Genomic DNA, 22,564 nt, shown 5'->3' on the forward strand with positions numbered 1-22,564 from the left:
AAAATTTTGTTTTGCTTTTTGGTAAAATAATCCCTGAAAACTTTTTTTAATATCTCTAGCACCCTGTATATTGTGTAAATGTTGTTGGAACACAAAATGCTCACAATCTGATTAGCATCTCTACTGATGGAAAAATTTGTTCATGGAGTCTGGACATGCTTTCCCATCCACAGGTGGGTTAAACTTGGGAAACTGAAATTTTGAGGCAAATGTTATGTTTTAAGTGTATGTGTACCTCAACTTATGTTTCTCATAAACTTTTATAAAACTGTAGTGTTACAACAGTTTATAAGCTGAAACATGTCTAATATAGTTTGTTGTATATATATATTTTACTTTGAAACCTGCTTCATTTAATTTAGATTTATGTAAATAATACAGTAAAAGAATTGTTTACAATCAAAGACTAGAGGTTCTTCTACAGAAATTTAAAATTGCAAGTTTACAAACTAATTTTCTCAGGTTTTTCTATGTAGGATAGCATGGAGTTGGTTCATAAACAGTCAAAAGCAGTAGCTGTGACATCTATGTCCTTCCCTGTTGGAGATGTCAACAACTTTGTTGTTGGGAGTGAAGAAGGTTCTGTGTACACAGCATGCCGCCATGGCAGGTAAACCTAAACTGGAATTTGCAATAATTTAAAATTCTTCCTTTAATCCCATTGAAACAAATTGTCTTATATTTAAGTAGAAATCTGTCATAGATCTACTTGTTATTTGTGGCAGATTTTTTGTGTTCAGGCACATAAAATTAAAACTTAATACCTTTTTGTATAAAAGATAATTTTGGATTCATGATGTGTTCTAGATTTTGTGGGTTGTGGTTTTGTGTGTGCATATACTCATGTAAGTTAGAGATAGGCAGGAACATTCAGTAGTTACAAATACAATATGCACATGCCAATATTGACCTATAGACTTATAAGAGATTTTCAGCTGTTTCCCCTTTTGATTTATTTGGACTTTCAGCATTAGTTCAGTCTCCTGATAATTGTACAGTAATGTCACATAACATATTTTAAACTGAGTAATTTTCTCCTTCCATTCTGTCTGTTTTGAAATTGTCTAGCTGTACCTTATTGCGTCCTTAAAAAAAAAATTGAGTGTCCAGATTTCATCTCAAATATAGATCACCTTCACTTCAAAGCTTTTGTTTTAAAAGTAGCCCAGATTGTCTCTCTTACATGTAGGGATCTTTGTTTCTGTTATACCATTTCAGATATTGGACTTTTGAGGTCCATTGTCAACAGCATGATGTTTACAGTTCCAAAGGTACTTACTGCTTTAGTAGAGTTACCAAATGTGGATGGAATAACACTCAACAAAGTTAATTCTGATAAGTTATGAGCACAGTGTTAAGTCTGTCAAAATTAAGTCAAGGCCTGATACATAAACCTATAATAAAATGTGTGTGTAATTGGTCTACTTACAGGAGACTTCTCTAACATTTTCACTTTTATGAAATTAGCAAAGCTGGAATCAGTGAGATGTTTGAGGGGCATCAAGGACCAATCACTGGCATCCATTGTCATGCAGCTGTTGGAGCAGTAGACTTCTCCCATCTTTTTGTCACTTCATCGTTTGACTGGACAGTAAAGCTTTGGACAACTAAGGTATCTAAAATATAGATGTCTGCTATTTGCTCAGGTTTCTGACACAAGGTGGTGATCTAATACTACATAGGAATGATGAAAACCTTTTAAATCATAATTGTTTGCTAATAGATGAAGCCTGCTAAGAAGTTACACAGAGCATGAGTGAACTACTAGATGTTGTAGTTTTTATAAAAGTATGCTAACAAGTATGGTAACCTTACACAGAATCAAAGACCAGTCTTCCCACCACTTCAGTCTTTTCGAGCATATAACTGTTTACCCTGAACTGCACTGGGGAAAAAGCCCTGAGTATCTCGCATAGCACCTCATATAGTTGTCATTCAGCTCAGCACAAAAGCTATGCATTTGCTCTTTGGAGAGTTTTTAACAGGTTACTCATAACTACAGTGGCTCACAGAGTTGATGGGAAATAGGGAAAAGAGAGAGAAACTGATTTACAATAAGTCCTGTATAATATGGCTGTATGTAGTAAACGGGAATCCTTAGGAAAGCATTGTGTAAAAGCATGGATGCATATATTTTTTGTTATTCTATGGTAAGCAGTTTAAATCATTTATTTTGGTTTTAATAAACTTTAGTATTTTAAAAACCCATTCATGTGATAAAATGATTCCTGATCCTCCAGCAATTCCAGATAAATGTGACATTGTCTTGACCTGTTGAAAGTCTCAAGACAAATCCAAGTAGGCAACATTACCTCCTGTGATAGACTTGTAATTTCATTTAATCTCATTTTATAATTAAAGTGCCTTAACTTTGCCGTCTAGTTTTTCTGCGTTATTACATTATTGCTGGGAAAATGCATACCCAGCATCCGATTCTATTTAATTTAAATTCTAAGGGTTTTTTTTCTGTTTCTATCTGCCTTATCCTAAATATTGACTTTTTAAATAACTCATCATGAGACAAAGTTTAGAGATCTTTGGTTCTCCAGTTTCTGTGAGAAAACCTAATGTAAGAGATGTTCTTCACTGTTTTAGTGAACTCCTAATTATTTATCAAGTGTTGGCCTTAGAAGTCTGGGATGAACTCATTATTCATTCTTGTCCTTTCTTGATGCCTCCTTTCTGTCTGATAATGAAACAGGTTAGAAAACTTTGCCTCTAAAAGCTTGCCTTTTAAAATTGAGCATTTTCAGGTTTGTCATTAGCAGATATAAAAATAGTGTTTACCTTAACTCTAATAAAGGAAACAGATGCTTAACACAGTGTCCAGCAAATAATAGGCACTTACCAACGTTTAGTTTCTCTTTTACCTCTTAATGGGGATCAGACAGAGCCTGAATACATTTAATAAGTCATCTCTTTCCTTTCTTGGATTGTTCTTGAATTTTTATTCTTCTAATGAAATTTATACAGTGGGAAAAGGTAGAAGAAGATTCTCAAAGCTCACAAGCAAAGAAACGCATAATCTAGCTAGCACAGGCTGAGCATCTGTAGTGCTCCAGAATTCAAAACTCTTTGAGCACAGATATGACACTCAAAGGAAACATTCATTGGAGCATTTTGGATTTTGGATTTTTGGATTAGAGATGTATAACCATAAGTATAACACAAATACAGCAGGTCATCAAATAGTATGTTTTGTCATAAAATTGACAAGAAAAAACATTGGCCGGGCTCAGTGGCTCACTCCTGTAATCCCAGCACTTTGGGAGGCCGAGGCAGAAGGATTGCTTGAGCCCAGGAGTTCAAGACCAGTCTGGGTAACAGAAGGAGACCACATGTTTACAAAAAATTTAAAAATTAGCCATGCATGGTGGTGTGCACCTGTGGTCCTAGCTACTTGGGAGGCTGAGGTGGGAGGATTGCTCAACTGGCATGTCTAAATTGTCCCAGTCTGAATGAGTGTGGGTGTGTCTGAGTGTGCCCTGCGATAGAATAGCATCCTGTCCATGGTGGGTTCCTGTCTTGTGCTCTGACCAGCTGTGACCTTGAACTGGGAAAAGCAAGTTGGAAAATGAATGAATGAATGAATGAATACAAATTGTCGTAAAATAAAAATTTGTAAGATACATAGTAATCATACAAAGGCATGACAGTTGAAGGATGCAGTATGAAACTGCTCAGCGAGCCTTCCGTTTTTGTCATTGTTTTAGAACTGCCTGGTGATAGGGTGTGCTCCTTACAATTTTCACTTTGCAAAACATTTATTCCTTGATTTAACCCACCACCTCTTCACCAAAAATTGGGTTAATAATTATCTTGTTTTTATGATTCTTTCTCAAATGTGACCAGGCAGGGGGGCTTACACCTGTAATCCCAGCACTTTGGGAGGCCGAGGCGAGTGGATCACCTGAGGTCAGGAGTTTGAGACCAGCCCAGCCAACATGGTGAAACCCCGTCTCACTGAAAATACAAAAATGAGCTGGGCATGGTAGCGGGCACCTGTATTCCTAGCTACTCGGGAGGCTGAGGCAGGAGAATCACTTGAACCCAGCAGGAGGAGGTTGCAGTGAGCCGAGACTGCGCCATTGCACTCCAGCCTGGGTGACGAGAGCAAAACTCCACCTGAAAAAGTAATGATAATCTTTCTGAATTGTATGTATAGCTCACATTTTATTTCAGTGCTTAATATTTGAAGTGTTTAAGGTCATTATTTAGAAATTTGATGATGTTTTTATGACCAGATAAATGTCATAGGGACTTAACTCTTGTTTATATCAATTAGCCTATGGTAAAACTGGTTTTGTTTTATGTTGTTTTGCTTAACATCACAATTTCCAAGAACCTATAAATGATGTTAAGTGAGGACTTACTGTATTCTAAAATCTGAAAAAGTTCAAAATCTCAAATGCTTCTGGTTCCAAGTATTTCAGATAAACCTATAAAACCAAAGCAAGATACAGAATTGGTGAGATGAAGCCAACTATTTCTCCAAAGGCTTCATATAGCCATGTAAGTTGCTAGATTTTTAGATGTGCTTTCATCTTAGTAATCCCATGTATAGCCACAGGAGGCACATTTTTGTTAGATTGTTGGCCAACTTCCTTTTCAGTAATTGAAAGTAATCTTTTTTTAAAAACTTTTATTTTACATTCGAAGGTACAAGTAAAGGATGTGTGGGTTTGTTATACAGATTATTGTATCACCCAGGTATTAAGCCTAGTATCCATTAGTTGTTTTTCCTGAGCCTCTCCCTCCTCCCACTCTCACCCTTCGGTAGGCCCCAGTGTGAGTTGTTCTCCTCTATGTGTCTACGTGTATGTTCATTGTTTAGCTCCCATTTATAAGTGAGAACATGTGGTATTTGGTTTTCTGTTCCTGCATTGGTTTGCTAAGGATAATGGCCTCCAGCTTAATCAGTGTCCCCACATAGGAAATGATCTCATTCCTTCTTATGGCTGTGTAGTATTCTGTGGTGTATATGTACCACATTTTCTTTATCCCATCTACCATTAATTGGCATTTAGGCTGATTCCATGTCTTTGCTAGTGTCTTTATAATAAAGTGATTGATACTTCTTTGGGTATATACCCAGTAATGGGATTGCCGGGTCAAAAGGTATGTCTGTCTCTAGGTCTTTAAGGAATCACCACATTGTCTTCCATAATGGTTGATATTCCCACCAACAGTGTAAAAACGTTCCTTTTTCTCCACAACCTTGCCAGCATCTTTTTTTTTTTTTTTTTTTGCTTTTTGATAATAGTCATTCTGACTGGCACGAGATGGTATCTCATTGTGGTTTTAATTTGCATTTCTCTAATGATCAGTGATGCATTTCTCTAATGATCAGGATGTTCATGTCCTTTGCCCTCTTTCTAATGGGGTTGTTTTCTTGTAAATTTAACTTCCTTATAGATGCTGGATATTAGACCTTTGTCAGATTCATAGGTTGTAGAATTTTTCTCCCTTTCTGTAAGTTGTCTGTTTACTCAATAGTTTTTTTTGTTTTTTAGGGGTTTTTTTGTTTTTGTTTTTTGCTGTGTAGAAGCTCTTTAATTAGATCCCATTTGTCAAATTTTGCTTTTGTTGCAATTGCTTTGGGCCTTTTCATCATGAAATTTTTGCCCATGGCTATGTACTGAATGGTATTGTCTAGGATTTCTTCTAGGTTTTTTTGTAGTTTGGGGTTTTACATTTAAGTCTTTAATCCATCTTGAGTTAATTTTTGTATAAAATGTAAGGAAGGGGTCTAGTTTCAGTTTTCTACATATGGCTAGCCAGTTCTCCCAGCACCGTTGTTAAACAGGGAATCCATTCTCCATTGCTTGTTTTTTTGTCAGGTTTGTCAAAGATGATGATTTTAGGTGTGCGGTCTTATTTCTGGGTTCCCTATTCTGTTCCCAGTCTGTGTGTGAAATAATCTTTTATCTATTTCTAGTTTGTTTTTTACTCTCCCAGAGTGTCAGTTTGCCAGCATCCTTTGGCTTTAAACTTGAGACTTCCATCCTTATATACATTAATAATAGGATTTGAAAACAAAGAGTTCATCTTGACTAATCAAGGACAGAACTTATCTTGTGATAGCAGACTGATTGATACTTGCTTTTGTGGTACTGCACAGCTAGTTGAGGGGCGGTTGATATTTTTATTCTTGTATTTTAATGTGTTTCAACATAGAAGTGCCTTCTGAATAAGAATGACAAGTGGGCATATCTCTTTCTCTGCTAATTAGGCTAGGCATTGCTTCCTTCCTTGAGCCTTATATAGAAGACTCATTTATTCATTCAATTGGGATACATGCCTCTCACCCTGCCCCCAACATCCCTCCAGTGTTAGTGTACAAAGGATGGGCCACCATAGAACATAGTGTTTTTATAAATGCCCAAGGACTCTCTGAAACTTTATCAGAAGAATTACCCTTTATTCTAACTTTTCTTCACACAAGTAGTTCCACTCTGTGAAGGGTAGAGAAGGAACACTCTGTTGAGTGAATACTTTTATATTTGGCCATACCGTGGCTCCAATGTCAATTTACACTTCCTGGTTAATTGTGTTGCTGGTATTTATTTCTGCCCTGCTGAAAAACTGATAGAGCCTCTATGCTGTAATAATGACTGATGGGCAATGTTAATTAATAATGAATGGTAAAGAGTAATAGGCAGTGTTTTTAAATAATCTCTCTTTAAGCACATTGTTCCAATTTCATTTTAAACTTTTAAACCAGAGTCTTCACACTTGTGAATTTAACAGATTTTAAATATTTTGCTTCTCTGCCTCTACTTTTTAAGTGCTCTTTGACTCTAGGAATTGAGTCCTCATAAATTGGAAGACTGAATCGTGAGATATTGCTGTACCTTTGTGTCCTTAAGATCTGGCTCTGCCCTGATAGCAAAACAAGATTTCTTCCTTTTCTCTCTTTCTATGAGTCCTCTTAAAAATCCCTGGGAATCTCAGTTTGGCACAGCCTCAAATTTAGTTTAAAGTAATCTACTTCTACAGCTAGCCACTAATCTTTGCCTAGTCAGAGATTTATAATTCAGTCACAGAGTTCTGGTTCATTGACTTGTTTTCATTATTTTATTGAACTCAACTATTTTTAATACAGGCTGAGCACCCTAATCTGAAAATTCAAAGTCTGAAATGCTCCAGAATTCAAAACTTTTTGACCACTAATGTGACGTTCAGAGGAAATGTTCATTGAAGCATTTCACATTTCAGATTAGGAATGCTCAACCATAAGTATAATGCAGGTATTCGAAAATCCAAAAATATTTGAAATCTGAAACACTTCTGGTTCCAAGCATTTCTGATAAGGGATATTCAACCTGTATAGAAGACAAACAGAAATAGATGATTTTCCATGTATGGAAGTTTAAACCAATAAAGATAGTGCTTCTAATATATTTAAAAGACTCTGTTACCATCTCAAAATACCAAATTTTAAATTCACAACAGAAGCACTTTGGCAGGTCTGAAAAATGGCTGGGAGAATAAGGAGTGAAAGCTTCCACAGGGTAACAAGAATTCTAGAAGAGTTTGATTATGGGTAGACCTGGTAGATTCGCTTAAATGTTCTACCACATTTAACCATACTTGTTACAGATTACTGTTAAAACATAAGAATTATTTACTTGGGGACAAGATGGATTTTGAGATGTGTGCACAAATACTTATCAGAACCATATTTACCATGAAATGACGAAGTTAAGATTGTTAATGTGGTAATTTCTTGGAAGGGGGAGTTTTCACACTTTTGTAGTCCATACACATCTTGAAATTATTCACACTTTCTGATAAGTCTTAGAACCCCTCCTTATATTAATAGCTTACTTAGTTAACTCTCAAAGGGCACCAGCATTAAAACAGGGTTAAAAGTTCCTTCTAGTCCTTAGAATAACAACTATGCATATTTAGACAAGTTAAGATTAAAAAAATGCTTTGAAGTTGGGTGTTCTTAGGGAAGGCTGCCTATTCATCTGGACCCAGGCCTGCACAGCAGCATTTGCCTCAGTAACTTGCTACTGGCCAATGTCCAGCCTCTCCTTTGCATATTCAGAAACTCAATTTAATCAGTATACTAGAGTTGATTAGACAGGGAGTGCTAACTGGAGCTAACAGGCTCCTAAGACACTGGTACATTGGAGAATGTCAGTTTATTAATTTACAATGAAAAACATAATTGCCAGAAGGCCCAGATACTCCTGCGAGCCTGACCAGCTCATTGTTTCCCTGTAGACAATCCACATGGGAAGCCAAATTATAATCAGAAGATTGCTTGGTGAGTAGGGAGTTGGAACAAAAGAAGTTTTATAATTTGAATGTTTAATGGCACCAAGCTAAGATAGCCTGATTCATTCTAGCCTTGCCATGGGGTAGTAATTCTCAAAATCCATTGGTTGAGACTCCCTTTCTCCTGGACGATGCTTGAATGGGTACTGTCTTCATTTTCCTTGTAAGACTGTTTCTTTGTATTTCTATTTTAATAGACACATTTGGTCTCAAAAAGTTAATATATTCAGTCAAGTTATATAGAAAGGTATTTTTGACCTTGGAATCCATTTCTTTGGAAGAGAATCCATTTATTTCTCTTCTGATCCAAACTGATGACATATTTATTTCCCAATTCTCTAGGAAGCATCTCACTATTATCTTCACGTGTTTAATGTAGGGACTCTCTTTGTTATTAATCTAGAACTCCCCACTTACCCCAGCTTTGAAAAATAATCTATATTCTTTTCCCAAAGCTGCCATAACAAATTGCCACAAACTGCGTGGCTTAAAACAAGTAGAAATTTATTCTTTCACATTTCTGGAGGCTAGAAGTCCAAAATCAAGGTGTTGACAGGCTAGTTACTTTTGGAGGTTCTGAACGGAGAATCCATTTCTTGTCTCTCTCCCGGCTTCTGATGGTTGCCAGCAATCCTTGCTGTTCATTGGCTTGCAGCTACCATCATTCCAGCCTCTGCCACTGTCATCAGATGGCATTCTACCTGTTTGTGTCCGAATTTTTCTCTTTTTTTAAGGATACCAATCATGCTAGATTTAGGACCCACCCTAATTCAATATGACCTCATCTTAACTTGATTACATCTGCAAAGGCCCTATTTCCAAATAAGGTCACATTTACAGATATCAGGTAGACACGAATTTTGGAAGACACTATTCAATTCAGCGTACAACCTTAAAGAGCTTAGGAAAAATATGGCTTGACTCCTGACCATACTCTGTTGCCCAGGGTGGAGTGCAGTGGGGTGATCTCGGCTCATTGCAACCTCTACCTCCCAGGTTCGAGCGATTATCATGCCTCAGCCTCCCAAACAGCTCGGATTATAGGCATGTGCCACTATGCCTAATTAATTTTTGCATTTTTAGTAGAGACAGGGTTTCACCATGCTTGGCCAGGCTGGTCTCGAACTCCTGGCCTCAAGTGATCTGCCTGCCTCGGGCTCCCAAAGTGGTTGGGTTATAGTGTGAGCCACCACACCCAGCCTTGTTTTTCTTTTTATTGTAATCTTTTACCCAGTTACAATGCATCCTGTTTTTGTCTCTGGCTGCATATTCGTCCACTGAGTAGATGAATTTTTTTTTTAACTTTCAGGTTCAGGGGTACGTTTGCAGGTTTGTTATATAAGGTAAAATCATGTCACGGGGGTTTGTTGTACAGATTATTCCATCACCCAGGTACTCAGCCTAGTAACCGTTTCCTGATACATTTAGCAGTCTTCTTTTATATTATAAATACAAGTAAGTTTTAATCTAATTTGCATGTAGCTTTTTTTTTGTATCATATAAAAATGGAATCATAGAGTAGAAAATACTCAGCCAGGCGCAGTAGCTAACCGCTGTAATTCCAGCACTTTGGGAGGCCGAGGCAGGCAGATCATCTGAGGTCAGGAGTTCAAGACCAGCCTGGCCAACGTGGTGAAACCCCATCTCTACTAAAAATACAAAAATTAGCTGGGCATGGTGGCATGCGCCTGTAATCCCAGCTACCCAGGAGACTGAGGCAGGAGAATCGCTAGAACCCAGGAGGTGGAGGTTGCAGTGAGCTGAGATCGCGCCATTGCGCTCCAGCCTGGGAGACAGGAACGAAACTCCAGCTCAAAAAAAAAAAGAAGAAGAAAAGATACTCATTTGTGTCTGGCTTCTTTTGCTCAACATTATGTTTGTGAGATTCATTCATATTTGTTAGGTTAGTTGTAGATTATTCATTCTCTCTGCTGTATACTATTCCATTATGTAAATATACCACAATTTATCCATTCTACTGCTGATGGTATTTGCATTAATTCCAGTTGGGGGCCATTACAAATAGTATTGTTGTGAGCATAATTGTAGATGTCTTTTGATGGCCATAAGCACTCATTTCTGTTGGGTATATACCTAGAGTGGAATTACTTGGTCTTTGATGGAAGACATAACATTGCCTAAAAATAAGCTGTTTTTGAAGAAGTACACTATCACCTCAGGAGTCAGAGGCCTTAGCACAGTGGTTCTTAATCATTGGTGTGCATCAGAATCACTAGTGGAGCAACAGCAGAGATACCGATGAAGTGCATCTGGAGTTGAGCCCTGCATCTGTATTTTTCAAAAGCTCTGCAGATGATTGTGCACATCCTAGGTTGAAAACCACCTTCTCAGCCAGGCACGGTGGCTCATGCCTGTAATCCCAGCACTTTGGGAGGCCAAGGCAGGTGGATCACCAGAGGTCAGGAGTTCAAGGCCAGCCTGGCCAACATGGTGAAACCCCATCTCTACTAAAAATACAAAATTAGCCATGTGTGGTGGTGCATGCCTGTAATCCCAGCTCCTGGGGAGGCGGAGGTTGCACTGAGCCAAGATCACACCATTGCACTCCAGCCTGGGCAACAAGAGTGGAAAAAAAAAAAAAAGAAAACCACCTTCTCAGAGTGAGACTTCGTTTGGTAGTGTTATCAGGGAGAGTGACAGATAGTGATTGTAAAAGAAAAAGGCTTTTAATTTTTGTGTTTAGCTTAGGTTTAAGTTTTATTAAAATTTTGGTTTTTAAATTAAAAACAAACATTTTGGCTATTAAAATGATCATGCTGTTGACATTTACTGTCATATCTGAAAAATTTTAATTCACAATTTTAAAACATTTTATTATGGAAAATCTCAGATACAAAAGCAGAGGGAATAATATAATGAAGCCATTATTGTTCCCACCTTCCACAGTTAACACATGACCAATCTTGTCTATACTTAACCTCTGCAATATTTAAAATCAAGCCTATACATACCATTTCAACTATAAATATTCATTATGTATTTCTAAAAAATAAAAACCTCTTTAAAAAATATTACCATATCATTATTAAACCCCCCAAAACGAACATTGGCTCCTTATTTTCATCAAATGGCCTATCAGTGTTCAATTTTTTTTTTTCTTTTTACTATTTATTTGAAGCAGGATCCAAAGGAGGGCCGTCCATTTGCGATTGACATATCTCTCTCTCTCTCTCTCTCTTTTTTTTTTTTTTTTTTTTTTTGAGACAGAATCTCACTCTTGCCCAGGCTGGAGTGCAGTGGCGCAATCTTGGCTCACTGCAACCTCTGTCTCCTGGGTTCAAGTGATTCTTTTGCCTCAGCCTCCCGAGTAGCTGGGATCACAGGTGCCTGCCACCATGCCTGGCTAATTTTTATATTTTTTGTAGAGACAGGGTTTCACCATGTTGGCCAGGCTGGTCTCAAACTCTTGGCCTCAAGTGATCCGCCTGCCTCGGCCCTCCTCGGCCTCCCAAAGTCCTGCGATTTTGAGCCACCAAGCCCAGCCACAATTGACATATCTTTTAAGTTCCTTTTTAAAGTAGGGCTTGCATCCCTCTTTTTTTTCTTGCTGTTTTATTCTCGAGGAAGAAACCAGGTTGGTCTCTGTCAGGTTGATCCTGTGGGGTTTCTCAGTCTTGATTTTGCATTCCTGTGGTGTCATTCATATTAATGTGTGTGGTTTCAGATTGTTTATGTTTCCGTAATGAGACGTTTACCCTCATAAATGACTTGGTTATCCACCAGACCTTACGTTAACGTCTCTTCAGTCTTTTTGGTCATCTGAAGCTCATTCTGTAGTACATGATGCAGAAGGTGCCCACAGGTGCATTATTCCCATATTCCACAAAAGTACCTGATTATGAAGATTAGTTTGTTTATAAAATCCATGACTTACACTTTCTTTCTTTGCATACCTTAGTTACTCTGTGGACTTCCGGAAAAAAGCATTGCTGTCACAAAATCTGATGACAATCTGATTTTCTTTTTCCTACTTGCGATTTGGTCTTTTTTTAAAATGTGGGTGATCAAATGATTTTTTCCCTTTTCTTTAGAGGGTCAGTGTTCCTAGAAACACAGGATACCCTTTCAATATGTAGTTTCAAGCTGTCTTTTATTTTAGGAGAGTTCTTTTGAGTTGTTTTTGGTATTTGTTCTGTATTACTGCTTTGGTTTTCTTCTTCAGGACCTGCCATTGTAGATGTACCTTTGCTGATCTTCATCACTTTTTTAAATCACCTTATCTCTTCTTTTAAAATAAGTTTCTTTTTAAATAACAGTTTTATTGAGCAAAATCCTTATACCATGAAATTCACTCTTTTAAAGTATACAATTCAGTGGTTCTTAGTATATTCACAGAGGCATGCATTATTGCCAGTATCTAATTTTAGAACATTTTCAAATTTTAGAAAGAGACGTTATACCCATTAGCAGTCACTCCACATTCTCCCCTACCCCCACAGCTCCTGAAAACCACTAATCAACCACTAATCAATCTACTTTCTATCTCTTTGGGTCTGCCTGTTATGGACAGTTCATGGACATTTCATGGAATCATACAACTGTGTACTGGCTTCTCTCACTTTGCATAATGTTTTCAAGGGTCATCCCTTCATATTGATACTTCTTGTATCAATGTATTGTTCCTTTTCTAGCTGAATGATACCCCATTGTATAGATATACCACTTTTTGTTTATCCATTCATCAGATGAACACTTCAGTTGCTTCTGCTTTTTGGCTATTATGAATAATGCTGCTGTGAATGTGCAAGTTTTTATTTCTCTCGGGTATATACCTAGGAGTGGGATTGTTGGGTCACATGGTGACTAATTAGCCTGTTGAGGAGCTACCAAACTGTTTTTCAAGTGGCAGCACCATTTTACATTCCCCAGCAAGGTATGAAGGTTCTGATTTCCTGTATCTTCACCAACATTTGTTACTTTTTTATTCTAGCTATCCTAGTGGTATGAAGTGATACCTCATTGTGGTTTTGATTTGCATTCCTCTCACGACTAATGATGTTGAGCATCTTTTCATGTATTAATACTTATAGGCTATTGTAAGCACTGTAGACACAGTGATGTATCGGATACATGGTTTGCAAATATTTTCTCCCATTGTGTAGGTTCTCTTTTCACTTTCTTGATATCATTTGAAGCCCAAAAGTATTTAATTTTGATGTAGCTCAGTTTACCTACTTTTTCTTTTGTCATTGTGCTTTTGGCTTCTCAACTGAGAAATCATTGCTGAGTTCAAGGTCACAAAGATTTACTTGTATGCTTCCTTTAAGAGTTTCATAGTTTTGGCCAGGCATGGTGGCTCACGCCTGTAATCCTAGCACTTTTCGGAGGCCGAGGTGGGTGGATCACCTGAGGTCAGGAGTTTAAGACCAGCCTGGCCAATGTGGTGAAACCCCTTCTCTACTAAAAATAGAAAAATTAGCTGAGCGTGGTGGTGCATGCCTGTAATCCCAGCTACTTGGGAGGCTGAGGCAGGAGAATCGCTTGAACCCAGTGAGCTGAGATCACACCACTGCACTCCAGCCTGGGCGACAGAGCGAGATGCGGTCTCAGAAAAAAAAAAGTTTCACAGTTTTACTTTCCATTTAGATCTGTGATACATTTGAGTTAATTTTTCTATATGACGTCAGGAAGGAGGGATCCAGCTTTACTTTTTTTATTTTTTTATCTTTTTGAGATAAGATCTCACTCCCATTGCCTAGGCTGGAGTGCAGTGGCGTGATCTCAGCTCACTGCAGCCTCGACATCCTGGGCTCAAACCATCCACCCATCTCAGCCCCCCAGGTAGCTGAGACTATAGGTGCATGCCACCATGCTCAGCTAATTTTTGTATTTTTTGTGGAGACAGGGTTTTGCCACGTTGCCAAGCTGGTCTCAAGCTCCTGAGCTCATGTGATCCACCCACCTCAGCTTCTGAAAGTGCTGGGATTACAGGCATGAGCCATGGCACCTGGGCCAGCTTTATTCTTTTGCATATGTATATCTAGTTTTCCCAGCACCATTTCTTGAAAAGACTATTCCTTTCCTGTCTAATTTTCTTGACACCACAATAACTTTTATGGAATCTGACTGAGATCCTTTTCTTTGCTATTGTCTACTAGTGAAATGAATTTTTGTGTACTTTTAGGAGGAGGAAATGGGCAAGGATAGCTTTCCTAGTTCATTTTCTAGGTTAAAGCTCTCTCTTCTCTGGCTTTTGCAAAGTGAGAATACATGTACCTTGTGCTTTCTGAGATGTGCCTTTTCTGCTTCTCTCCACCACTTCTATCTGAACTTACTGCTTTGTCTCTTTTGTCTGGCATTCTATAACTTGGATTCTACTCCCAGCAGTTTCTCTTCTGTGAGACTTTGTCTTGGAAAGGAACTTTTGATTTGCTAATTTTGAGAGTTTATAGCACCCAGACTGTACCATGAGAACTTACTTATACTGCACTGTAGTCTGCTTGCATTTACAGTTGACCCTTGAATGATGCAGGGGTTAGGGGTGCCAGTGCCCATCCCAGCAGTTCAAAATCCACATATAACTTCTGACTTCCAAAAAACTTAACTACTAATAGCCTACTGCTGACCAGAAACCTTTCTGACAACAGAAACTGTTGATTAACACATTTTTTTATGTTATATGTATTATATACTGTCATCTTAAGGGCAAGCTAAAGAAATGAAGACGTTAAGAAAATCATAAAGAAGAGAAAATATATTTACTATGTATTAAGTGGATGTGGATCATCATAAAGGTCTTCATCCTTATCATCTTCACAGTTGAATAGGCTGAGGAGGAAAAGAAAGGAAGGGTTGGTTGTGCTGTCCCAGGGGTGGCAGAGGCAGAAGAAAATATAAGTGGATCTGTGCAGTTCAAACCTGTATTGTTCAAGGGTCAAATGTGTTTATAAGTGGAATTGTGCCAAACTGCCTCCTAGTTTTTGCTGCTGTTCTCAGATTAGCCCTCCACACTGTCCAGTGAGCATCTGCTATGACTGTGAGGTTCTGTTCTCCACCTGTCGGAAGTTCTCGTGCCTTCCTTCATCTTCTTCCCACACAGATACTGATACCATGCAAGTCTTGTAGTTGTCAGAGGTTTGTTTACACCTGATTTTATTTGGAAGTTTGTCTCCTGATTCTGCTGTAGATGCTGTCTGTGAACCTTTGCTCTTCCTGCCTTCATTGCTTTATCTGAGTATATGGGGAGATCTAGAGGAGATTTGAAAAGTACACTGCTATTGCTGTTATCTTCCCAGAATCTTCTCATTGACAAATGTTTTTGAAGCATGTTCTATTTCTTTTTTTAAACAGTATAGCATCTACAAGTTAAAAAGAAAATGCAATCAATAGTTGATTCTTAGTTTACAATACCAGGTGATTCTGTAGTGAAACAAATTATAGGAACTTTTTCTAGGCTGAGTTAAATATCATAAAATGTTATCATACCTGTTGAATGTATGTCATTTTTTTTCCAGTGATAAGTAGTTTAATGATTTGTATGTCATATATGGACTATGCTAAGAATCAACTTTTCTCTTTCAGAATAACAAGCCTTTGTATTCATTTGAAGATAATGCAGACTATGTTTATGATGTTATGTGGTCACCTACCCACCCAGCCCTGTTTGCCTGTGTGGATGGCATGGGGAGATTGGATTTGTGGAATCTCAATAATGACACAGAGGTGAGCAGGAAAATAACAAAAATTGCATTGAAAAATAGAAAATTGGGTATTTATTGAATAATCTGTGAAATTCCTTTTATTACAAAGAATGTAAAAGGGCTCTGTGATTGTAGCTTCATCACAAAGAACTCAAATAAGCTTTGTACCCTAAATAATAAACAGCATGCTGCGAAGAACTAAAGGGAGAAATAATGCTGCCAGGAGCACTGGGGCATTTCCTTTTACTTCTGAAAAGCACTATCATGTCTCTAATGTCCTGGCAAAGTCTCATTCATAAGATAACTGGGATGTTTTTCATTCATAGGCTAGAAAGCAGACAGTTTCAGACTGTTGAAGTATGTTAACCTTAATTCTGAATTTCTAAATTATCTCTTAGCCTTGATAGCATTGTATATCATCCATAAACATTAATCTTAGCCTGATTTGTTTGAAGGAAGGAAAAATGTATTTTGATTTTTGATGAGTTCTTTTCCATGAAGGATTGAAAACAGAGTGTTACTATAAAATGAATATAGAAACTATCAAATTTCCTAATTGCTGTACTAAAATCACTTATTAGCAATTAAATTTAATTGCAACTCTTATTTATTTTTAGTCACATGTATTTTTACCAGCTTAGAGAAGCTTAAAAATGTTCTTAGAATTCTATTCTATATTGCTGTTGGTAATAGAATTAATTAGCATTTCTTTCAATAACAATTGTTGAGAGAGAGTCAACTCAGATCTCCCACATCTCTTCCTAGTTACCTAGAATGGTACCAATTCTGTTGTCTTAATTTGGATTTTGGTCTTAGAGATTTGAGGTTACAATTAAATGTGGATTGAAATTTAATATTTCTTTATAACAATTTTGGTATTCTGTGTATGGGGTTAAATTATTTGGGGATAACTAATACAAATTATAAGGATTTTTTTGTCAAATTTCAAAATTTTTTAAAAATTTTATCATACTTTTAGTCTGAATCCAAACACTGAATGTTTGCTTCATGTGTAGCAAATAAAACTCTTCCTTAGCAAAGAAGAGGCATAGTCAGATTCCAGGGAGCTGGTGCCATTGTGTTGGTGCCATTATCCTGGCTCTCTCCAGCTAGCTCATGGAACAAGAGGCTTTAGACAGACTCATACTGCACCTTCAGTATGAACTGTTTCTAGGAACAGAGAGTCAAATACAGGTTTCAGCTGATAGAGATACACGCTGCACAAGTGATTCCTGTCCTCTACAACTGAACCATAATCTGCTTATGAGGGCTTTTGAAGTGTTTTCTTTTTAAATGGGTTTTGGCCATGTGTTTTCAAACAGCTTGACTTCTTAAAGACATTAAAACAACAAAAAAGGATTCTTCATTCAAGAGAAGACCTTTCAAAATAATGTGTCTAGTCTTCTGAGAATTTTTTATACAAAGACTTATTTTCCCAAACCATTTTCAAGGATTGACTATAATGTCATTCATAATATATCACTGAAGAAGAAGAAAGTTGGGGAAATTCTTACCTGTTTTCATCTTTGTTTTTAAAAATGTACCCAGATTGAGAGAAGAATTACTGTTTTACATGTTTATAGAAATCTTGATGAAACTTTCAACACTGTCCTTTATTTTAAATGACTTTAGGTACCAACTGCCAGCATTTTTGTGGAGGGTAATCCTGCTCTTAATCGTGTGAGATGGACCCATTCTGGCAGAGAGATTGCTGTGGGTGATTCTGAAGGACAGATTGTTATATACGATGTGGGAGAGGTATGGGACTCCCTGCCTATAATTTTGACACATCTGTTTAGTTGCATTGTAGTAAAGGCATCTTTGTAGCTAACCCTAGGCTTTGAGGTTTATGAGTTGTATAAACTATATGGTTGTAAAGATAAAACTTACTTTCTACCACAGAAGCAACTCTTGAAACATTTTCTTTCTAAACCCAATGGTCTGTGTCCCATGCAACAGATTTGGAGGGTAATACAATAAATACATTGAAAGTACCGTGTTTCTTGAAGCATGCATTGCTGGAAATTAGAAATTCTTCGGGGAGAAGTTTGGAGTTATAGGTGGACTTTGGGGTTTTATTGATATTGAAATAAGATTTATTTTTCTGTATTCATTAATTTGGGCCAGGTAGTAGAAACCAAAAGTAGTATCTTTTGAGAACCATCTGTGACTTTATGAAATGTGCATCTTGACTCTGAAGCCTTGATGCAAAGCCACAGTAATGGAATCCAATAGGATAAGCTGCAGCTCTCTCATCTTTGCTGCTCTGATTGGCTGAACACAAAGCCCAGGATGGATTTCCTCTTTTTTAACCCTGGCTAGGGGTTAAAAAAGTGACCTTAGCCACTTTCCTTTGCTATGCCTCATGATTTCTCTCCTCTCTGGATATCCCATGGCCTCTAGCAATTGGATCTGGTGGGAGGTAGATTTAATCATTTAGAGCAGCCAGTTAAACTATCTGCACAAATGGAAATGTTCTGTACCTGCACTAATATGGTAGCTTCTAGCCACATATGGCTATTGAACACTTTAAGTGTTGCTACTACAACTGCATAACTGAATTTTTAATTTTAATTAATTTTACTGTAAATAGTCACATGTGGCCAGTAGCTACCCTACTGGATAGTGTAGATTTATAAAACAGGCACAGTCATTTGCCACAGTGAGTGGTTTGTGCCCTAACATGACAGTGTCAGACTCCTATGATATTATAATGGCAGTTATCAAAAATATTTGTTATTGGGGCCAGGCACAGTGGCTCACACCTGTAATCCCAGCACTTTGGGAGGATGAGGCGGGTAGATCATCTGAGGTCAGGAGTTCGAGACCAGCCTGGCCAACATGGCAAAACCCCATCTCTACTAAAAATACAAAAATTAGCCAGGTGTGGTGGCACATGCCTGTAATCCCAGCTACTCGGGAGGCTGAGGCAGGAGAATCACTTGAACCTGGAGGCAGAGGTTACAGTGAGCCAAGACTGTGCCACTGCACTCCAGCCTGGGCAACAGAGTGGGACTGTCTCAAAAAAAAAAAATTATATATATATATATATATATATATATATATATATATATATATATGTTATTGGACTGCCTCCGAAGTAAAGCATCACAAGGCTCTTTTGCCACCAGTGCAACACTAAAGCGGTAAATAGTAGCACAGCTTTTGATGAAGGAGTTAAGGTATCAAGAAAGATTACCTTATGTTCCAAACAAAAATACTTAGAAGAAACCAGCCCCCTCATGAACCATGCTTCAAACACTGTTTCTTACTAGGAATTGTGCAAGAATACAGTAAAAAAAAAATTTAAGGAATTCCTCTCCAGCAAAATCCATGAGATGGTGCATAGGAGTTATATTTACAAAGCATCATTGTTATTCTCTCTTGCATTGGTGGTGATAATAGCCAAGTCATTTCTGAGGCTGTCACAACACACTTCACAAACACCGTCTTTTGTTTTGAAATGTTGTAAATCATTGTTATAGTCCCCATAATTATGGAAAGGCCATTCAGGTCAATTATTACTTTTTAACAGAAAAATTATTTGAAAACAAACTGAATAATAGTGGGTAAAATGATCTTTTATTTCATTGTATATAAAACATTGTCTTTCTTTTAATAGCAGATTGCTGTTCCCCGCAATGATGAATGGGCACGGTTTGGCCGAACACTTGCAGAAATTAATGCAAACCGAGCTGATGCAGAGGAGGAAGCAGCTACCCGAATACCTGCTTAGTTCCTGAAAAGGGGAGTGTAACTAGTGGATTTGGGAAAGGTTCTTAAGTAGATCCCGAGACTATTTGCATGCTTCTATCTAAATGATAATTAAAAGGAAATTTCATGGATTAAACCATGGGTTTAATGCAGCAAGGAAACTTAAAATGTCCCTTTATATGTAACATGCATGTTGTTTTGGATTTGTGTCATTTTTTAATATAGCTTATTGACTTCACAGAAAGCAGCTTTTTTGAATTCTAACACACTGGTGTGTATTTGGTATTAGTTATTTTGAGTTCTTTTCAACTTATAACACTGTATACAGTTATTTCTAAAGCACAGATGAAATAAGTTCTGCATATTTTTAAATAATCACAGTTCCCTGTTATACAGATAATGTTCTCACTACCCATAATATGTAGGAACATTGTTTCTCCTTAGCCGTAGTATGCGTACACCTATCCATGTTCATTCTGACATCCTTTGTTGTCTTTATAATTCATGTGGTAGTTACCTATAAATAAAAACAAATATGTGCTAACTTTTCAGATTTTCATTTTTACTCCTTACAACTTGAATTTTTCCATCTTTTATAAAATATATTTTTCCATATCTTTCTTTAAGCTCCTGCTGTGAGCAGCCATCTCAAATCCTATAGAGCTGTGTGCCCTAAATATGCCATGTGGTATATACTATAGATCTCCCAGGGCATTATGAATTGATGTCTAGATAATCTGTTGGTGAAAAAATTTCCCCTAGGTTAACTTTTGCTTTACTACTTTATATTCTTTCCATCTAAGACATATTTCCTTTAAAAGATAAATAGAAAGCTGCCTATAATTTTCACTGATTAAGAACTATGTATGTGACCTCACTGAGAGTAAAACCTTTGAGAGAAATTGATTTCATGATTTCAGTAGCCATAAAGGCAAAGTGCTCAAATGGACCCATACTTTGGCATTAAAATCTACATCTTGAGATCTGTTGCCACAGCATTGTCTACAAGTCCAAAAGGTAGGTGACAAATATCTAAGAATTAGTATTGAAATCAGTGAATTTCAGGAATAGAGGAAAGGACTATGATCAGATCTTGATTTTATCTACTTTAAATTGTCTATTTATTTGATCCCAACCTTTTGTATCTCTGAAATGTAACTGTCTTTTATTCAACAGAACATGAACTAGGAAGAGAGATTAGCAAACAGAATGTGAACATTTTTCTTTTAATAATTGTAACAAAGATTTGTTGGGAGAGAAATGTCCAAATAATGAGTAGTGTATAGTGTAAGGAATAATTGACCTGGAATTATTGGCCCCAAACTCTCATTCTTGCTGAAGCACCTATGAGAAGTATGATTTTAGCCAAGTCTGTGCCTCATTCTTTATATGTAGGAATTAAGTTTTGATTTAATGATTTCTGAATTTTCTTTCGGCTCTACTCAATTATGGGGTATCAGTATATGAAATGGAATATAGAAAAGTAGGCAATTCTTTACTTTTCTATATTCGGTTTCATAAATTAATATCCCATAATTGCCCATTATGTACCAAAGACAACATCTCAAGTTATCTCATTGTAGCAGTGTCTGTGAGTCAAAACTTCAATTTTAGCAGAGTCACACTGTCTTTATATAGAAAAATTCATGTACTCACTACTCATGTAGTTACTGTATCTTTACTTTCAGTTTGTAAAAATGACTAAAAGTAAGGAAAACAAGTGTTAAAACATAATGGATAAGAAAAGGTTGGAAATCAGATGGCAAATCTGATGTTCCTCGGCCTCAAGGTGTTGTGTTTAGTTGTGAAAGAAAGAATAAAATTGTTTAAATGTTGCACTTTTTGGGAATGACTTCTCCCCTTCTCCCCCAGAAAATGCGATGTATACCTTTGCCCATTCAACTTTAGTCTGTAGTTTTAGGAACACACAAATTTACTTTAAGGAATCACCTTTAAAGTTGACTATATAATAGCAAAAGAGAAAGTATTGAGACTGTCAGTGTTGATAAAGCTTCTAGCAAGATTAGGTTGACTAGAAGTACATCACAGTTCTTTATACTTTTAGAACTAAAAGCCTTATAATTTTGAAAAATATCCAGTTACAGAAATTGTACCATATCAGTTATACTTTTTTTCTGAGTAAGAAAACAAGCTATAGCTTTCTGGTTAATTTCTTATTTTTTGTTGTTTGGTTTTTGTCTTTTTGACTGGAACATTAAAGTTTATTACCTTCATGTTAAGGAATATCCAGCTTCACAGACAATTAACTTGCAATACATCTCTGAAATAATCATTTTTTGGTATTACTTAAACCAAATATGCATTGGTAGAAGCTTTCTTCCTGTTTACAGATCCAGTTCCCTATAAAGTTTAGAAAATCTCTTTGTATAAAATGTTGTTACAATAATGCTGAAATACTGTATCTCAAAGGAATGGATGACTTAAAATTTAGTGGGAGGAACTATAGGAAAGTCATCTTAGGAATGATTGGTCCTAGTCTTTCAGTGTTGTTAAAATGTTTTAGTCTGTTCTGCACTAGTATGGATAGACTGTAATGTCCACCCCTTGAACCATATGGAAAGACTTGAATGGATGAGTGAAAATCTGCTGTGAAGCATATCATACTATCTTTCCTTTATATTGAGTAGTGCATTATTTTTAAGTCAGAAAGCCAGTAGGTTTGTTTGTTTGTTTGTTTTTCCCTAAAGCACTGCCATAAATTTCAGTGGTCACCTGCCACTCACTGGGCGGTGCATTTTTAAATGTCTTTTCCACAACCCCAGTATTTCAACATTGACATTGTAATAGTTTTCTAAATGAGAAAGCTGTATAATTAAATATATGCTAAAGAGACTGGAGCTCCAAGTGCAGCTCCAGATGCTGCTTATCATCTAGGGTGC

The 22,564-nt window shown here is 37.0% G+C and overlaps 1 protein-coding gene across 17 annotated transcripts in view; it reads left to right on the top strand.

Moving 5' to 3' along the window:
- Window positions 1-21,502, top strand: part of DYNC1I2 (dynein cytoplasmic 1 intermediate chain 2) — a 62,445-nt gene extending 40,943 nt beyond the window's left edge. For 8 of the 17 annotated variants that reach the window (XM_004091969.3, XM_003253703.4, XM_003253704.4 and 5 more), the window contains 6 exons: window positions 60-173; window positions 477-610; window positions 1,468-1,612; window positions 15,832-15,972; window positions 17,583-17,708; window positions 19,573-21,499. In XM_004091969.3, coding sequence (XP_004092017.1) covers window positions 60-173; window positions 477-610; window positions 1,468-1,612; window positions 15,832-15,972; window positions 17,583-17,708; window positions 19,573-19,686 — 774 coding nt within the window. In that variant the 3' untranslated portion in view covers window positions 19,687-21,499. Of the gene's footprint in view, window positions 1-59; window positions 174-476; window positions 611-1,467; window positions 1,613-15,831; window positions 15,973-17,582; window positions 17,709-19,572 lie in introns of all 17 variants that reach the window. The other 9 variants (XM_012500198.2, XM_030802878.1, XM_030802880.1 and 6 more) reach the window with 3 other exon arrangements.
- Window positions 21,503-22,564: the final 1,062 nt, after the last annotated feature.

Source organism: Nomascus leucogenys, chromosome 22a (genome assembly GCF_006542625.1).
Source record: "Nomascus leucogenys isolate Asia chromosome 22a, Asia_NLE_v1, whole genome shotgun sequence".
In the NCBI taxonomy this organism is placed as follows: Eukaryota; Metazoa; Chordata; class Mammalia; order Primates; family Hylobatidae; genus Nomascus; species Nomascus leucogenys.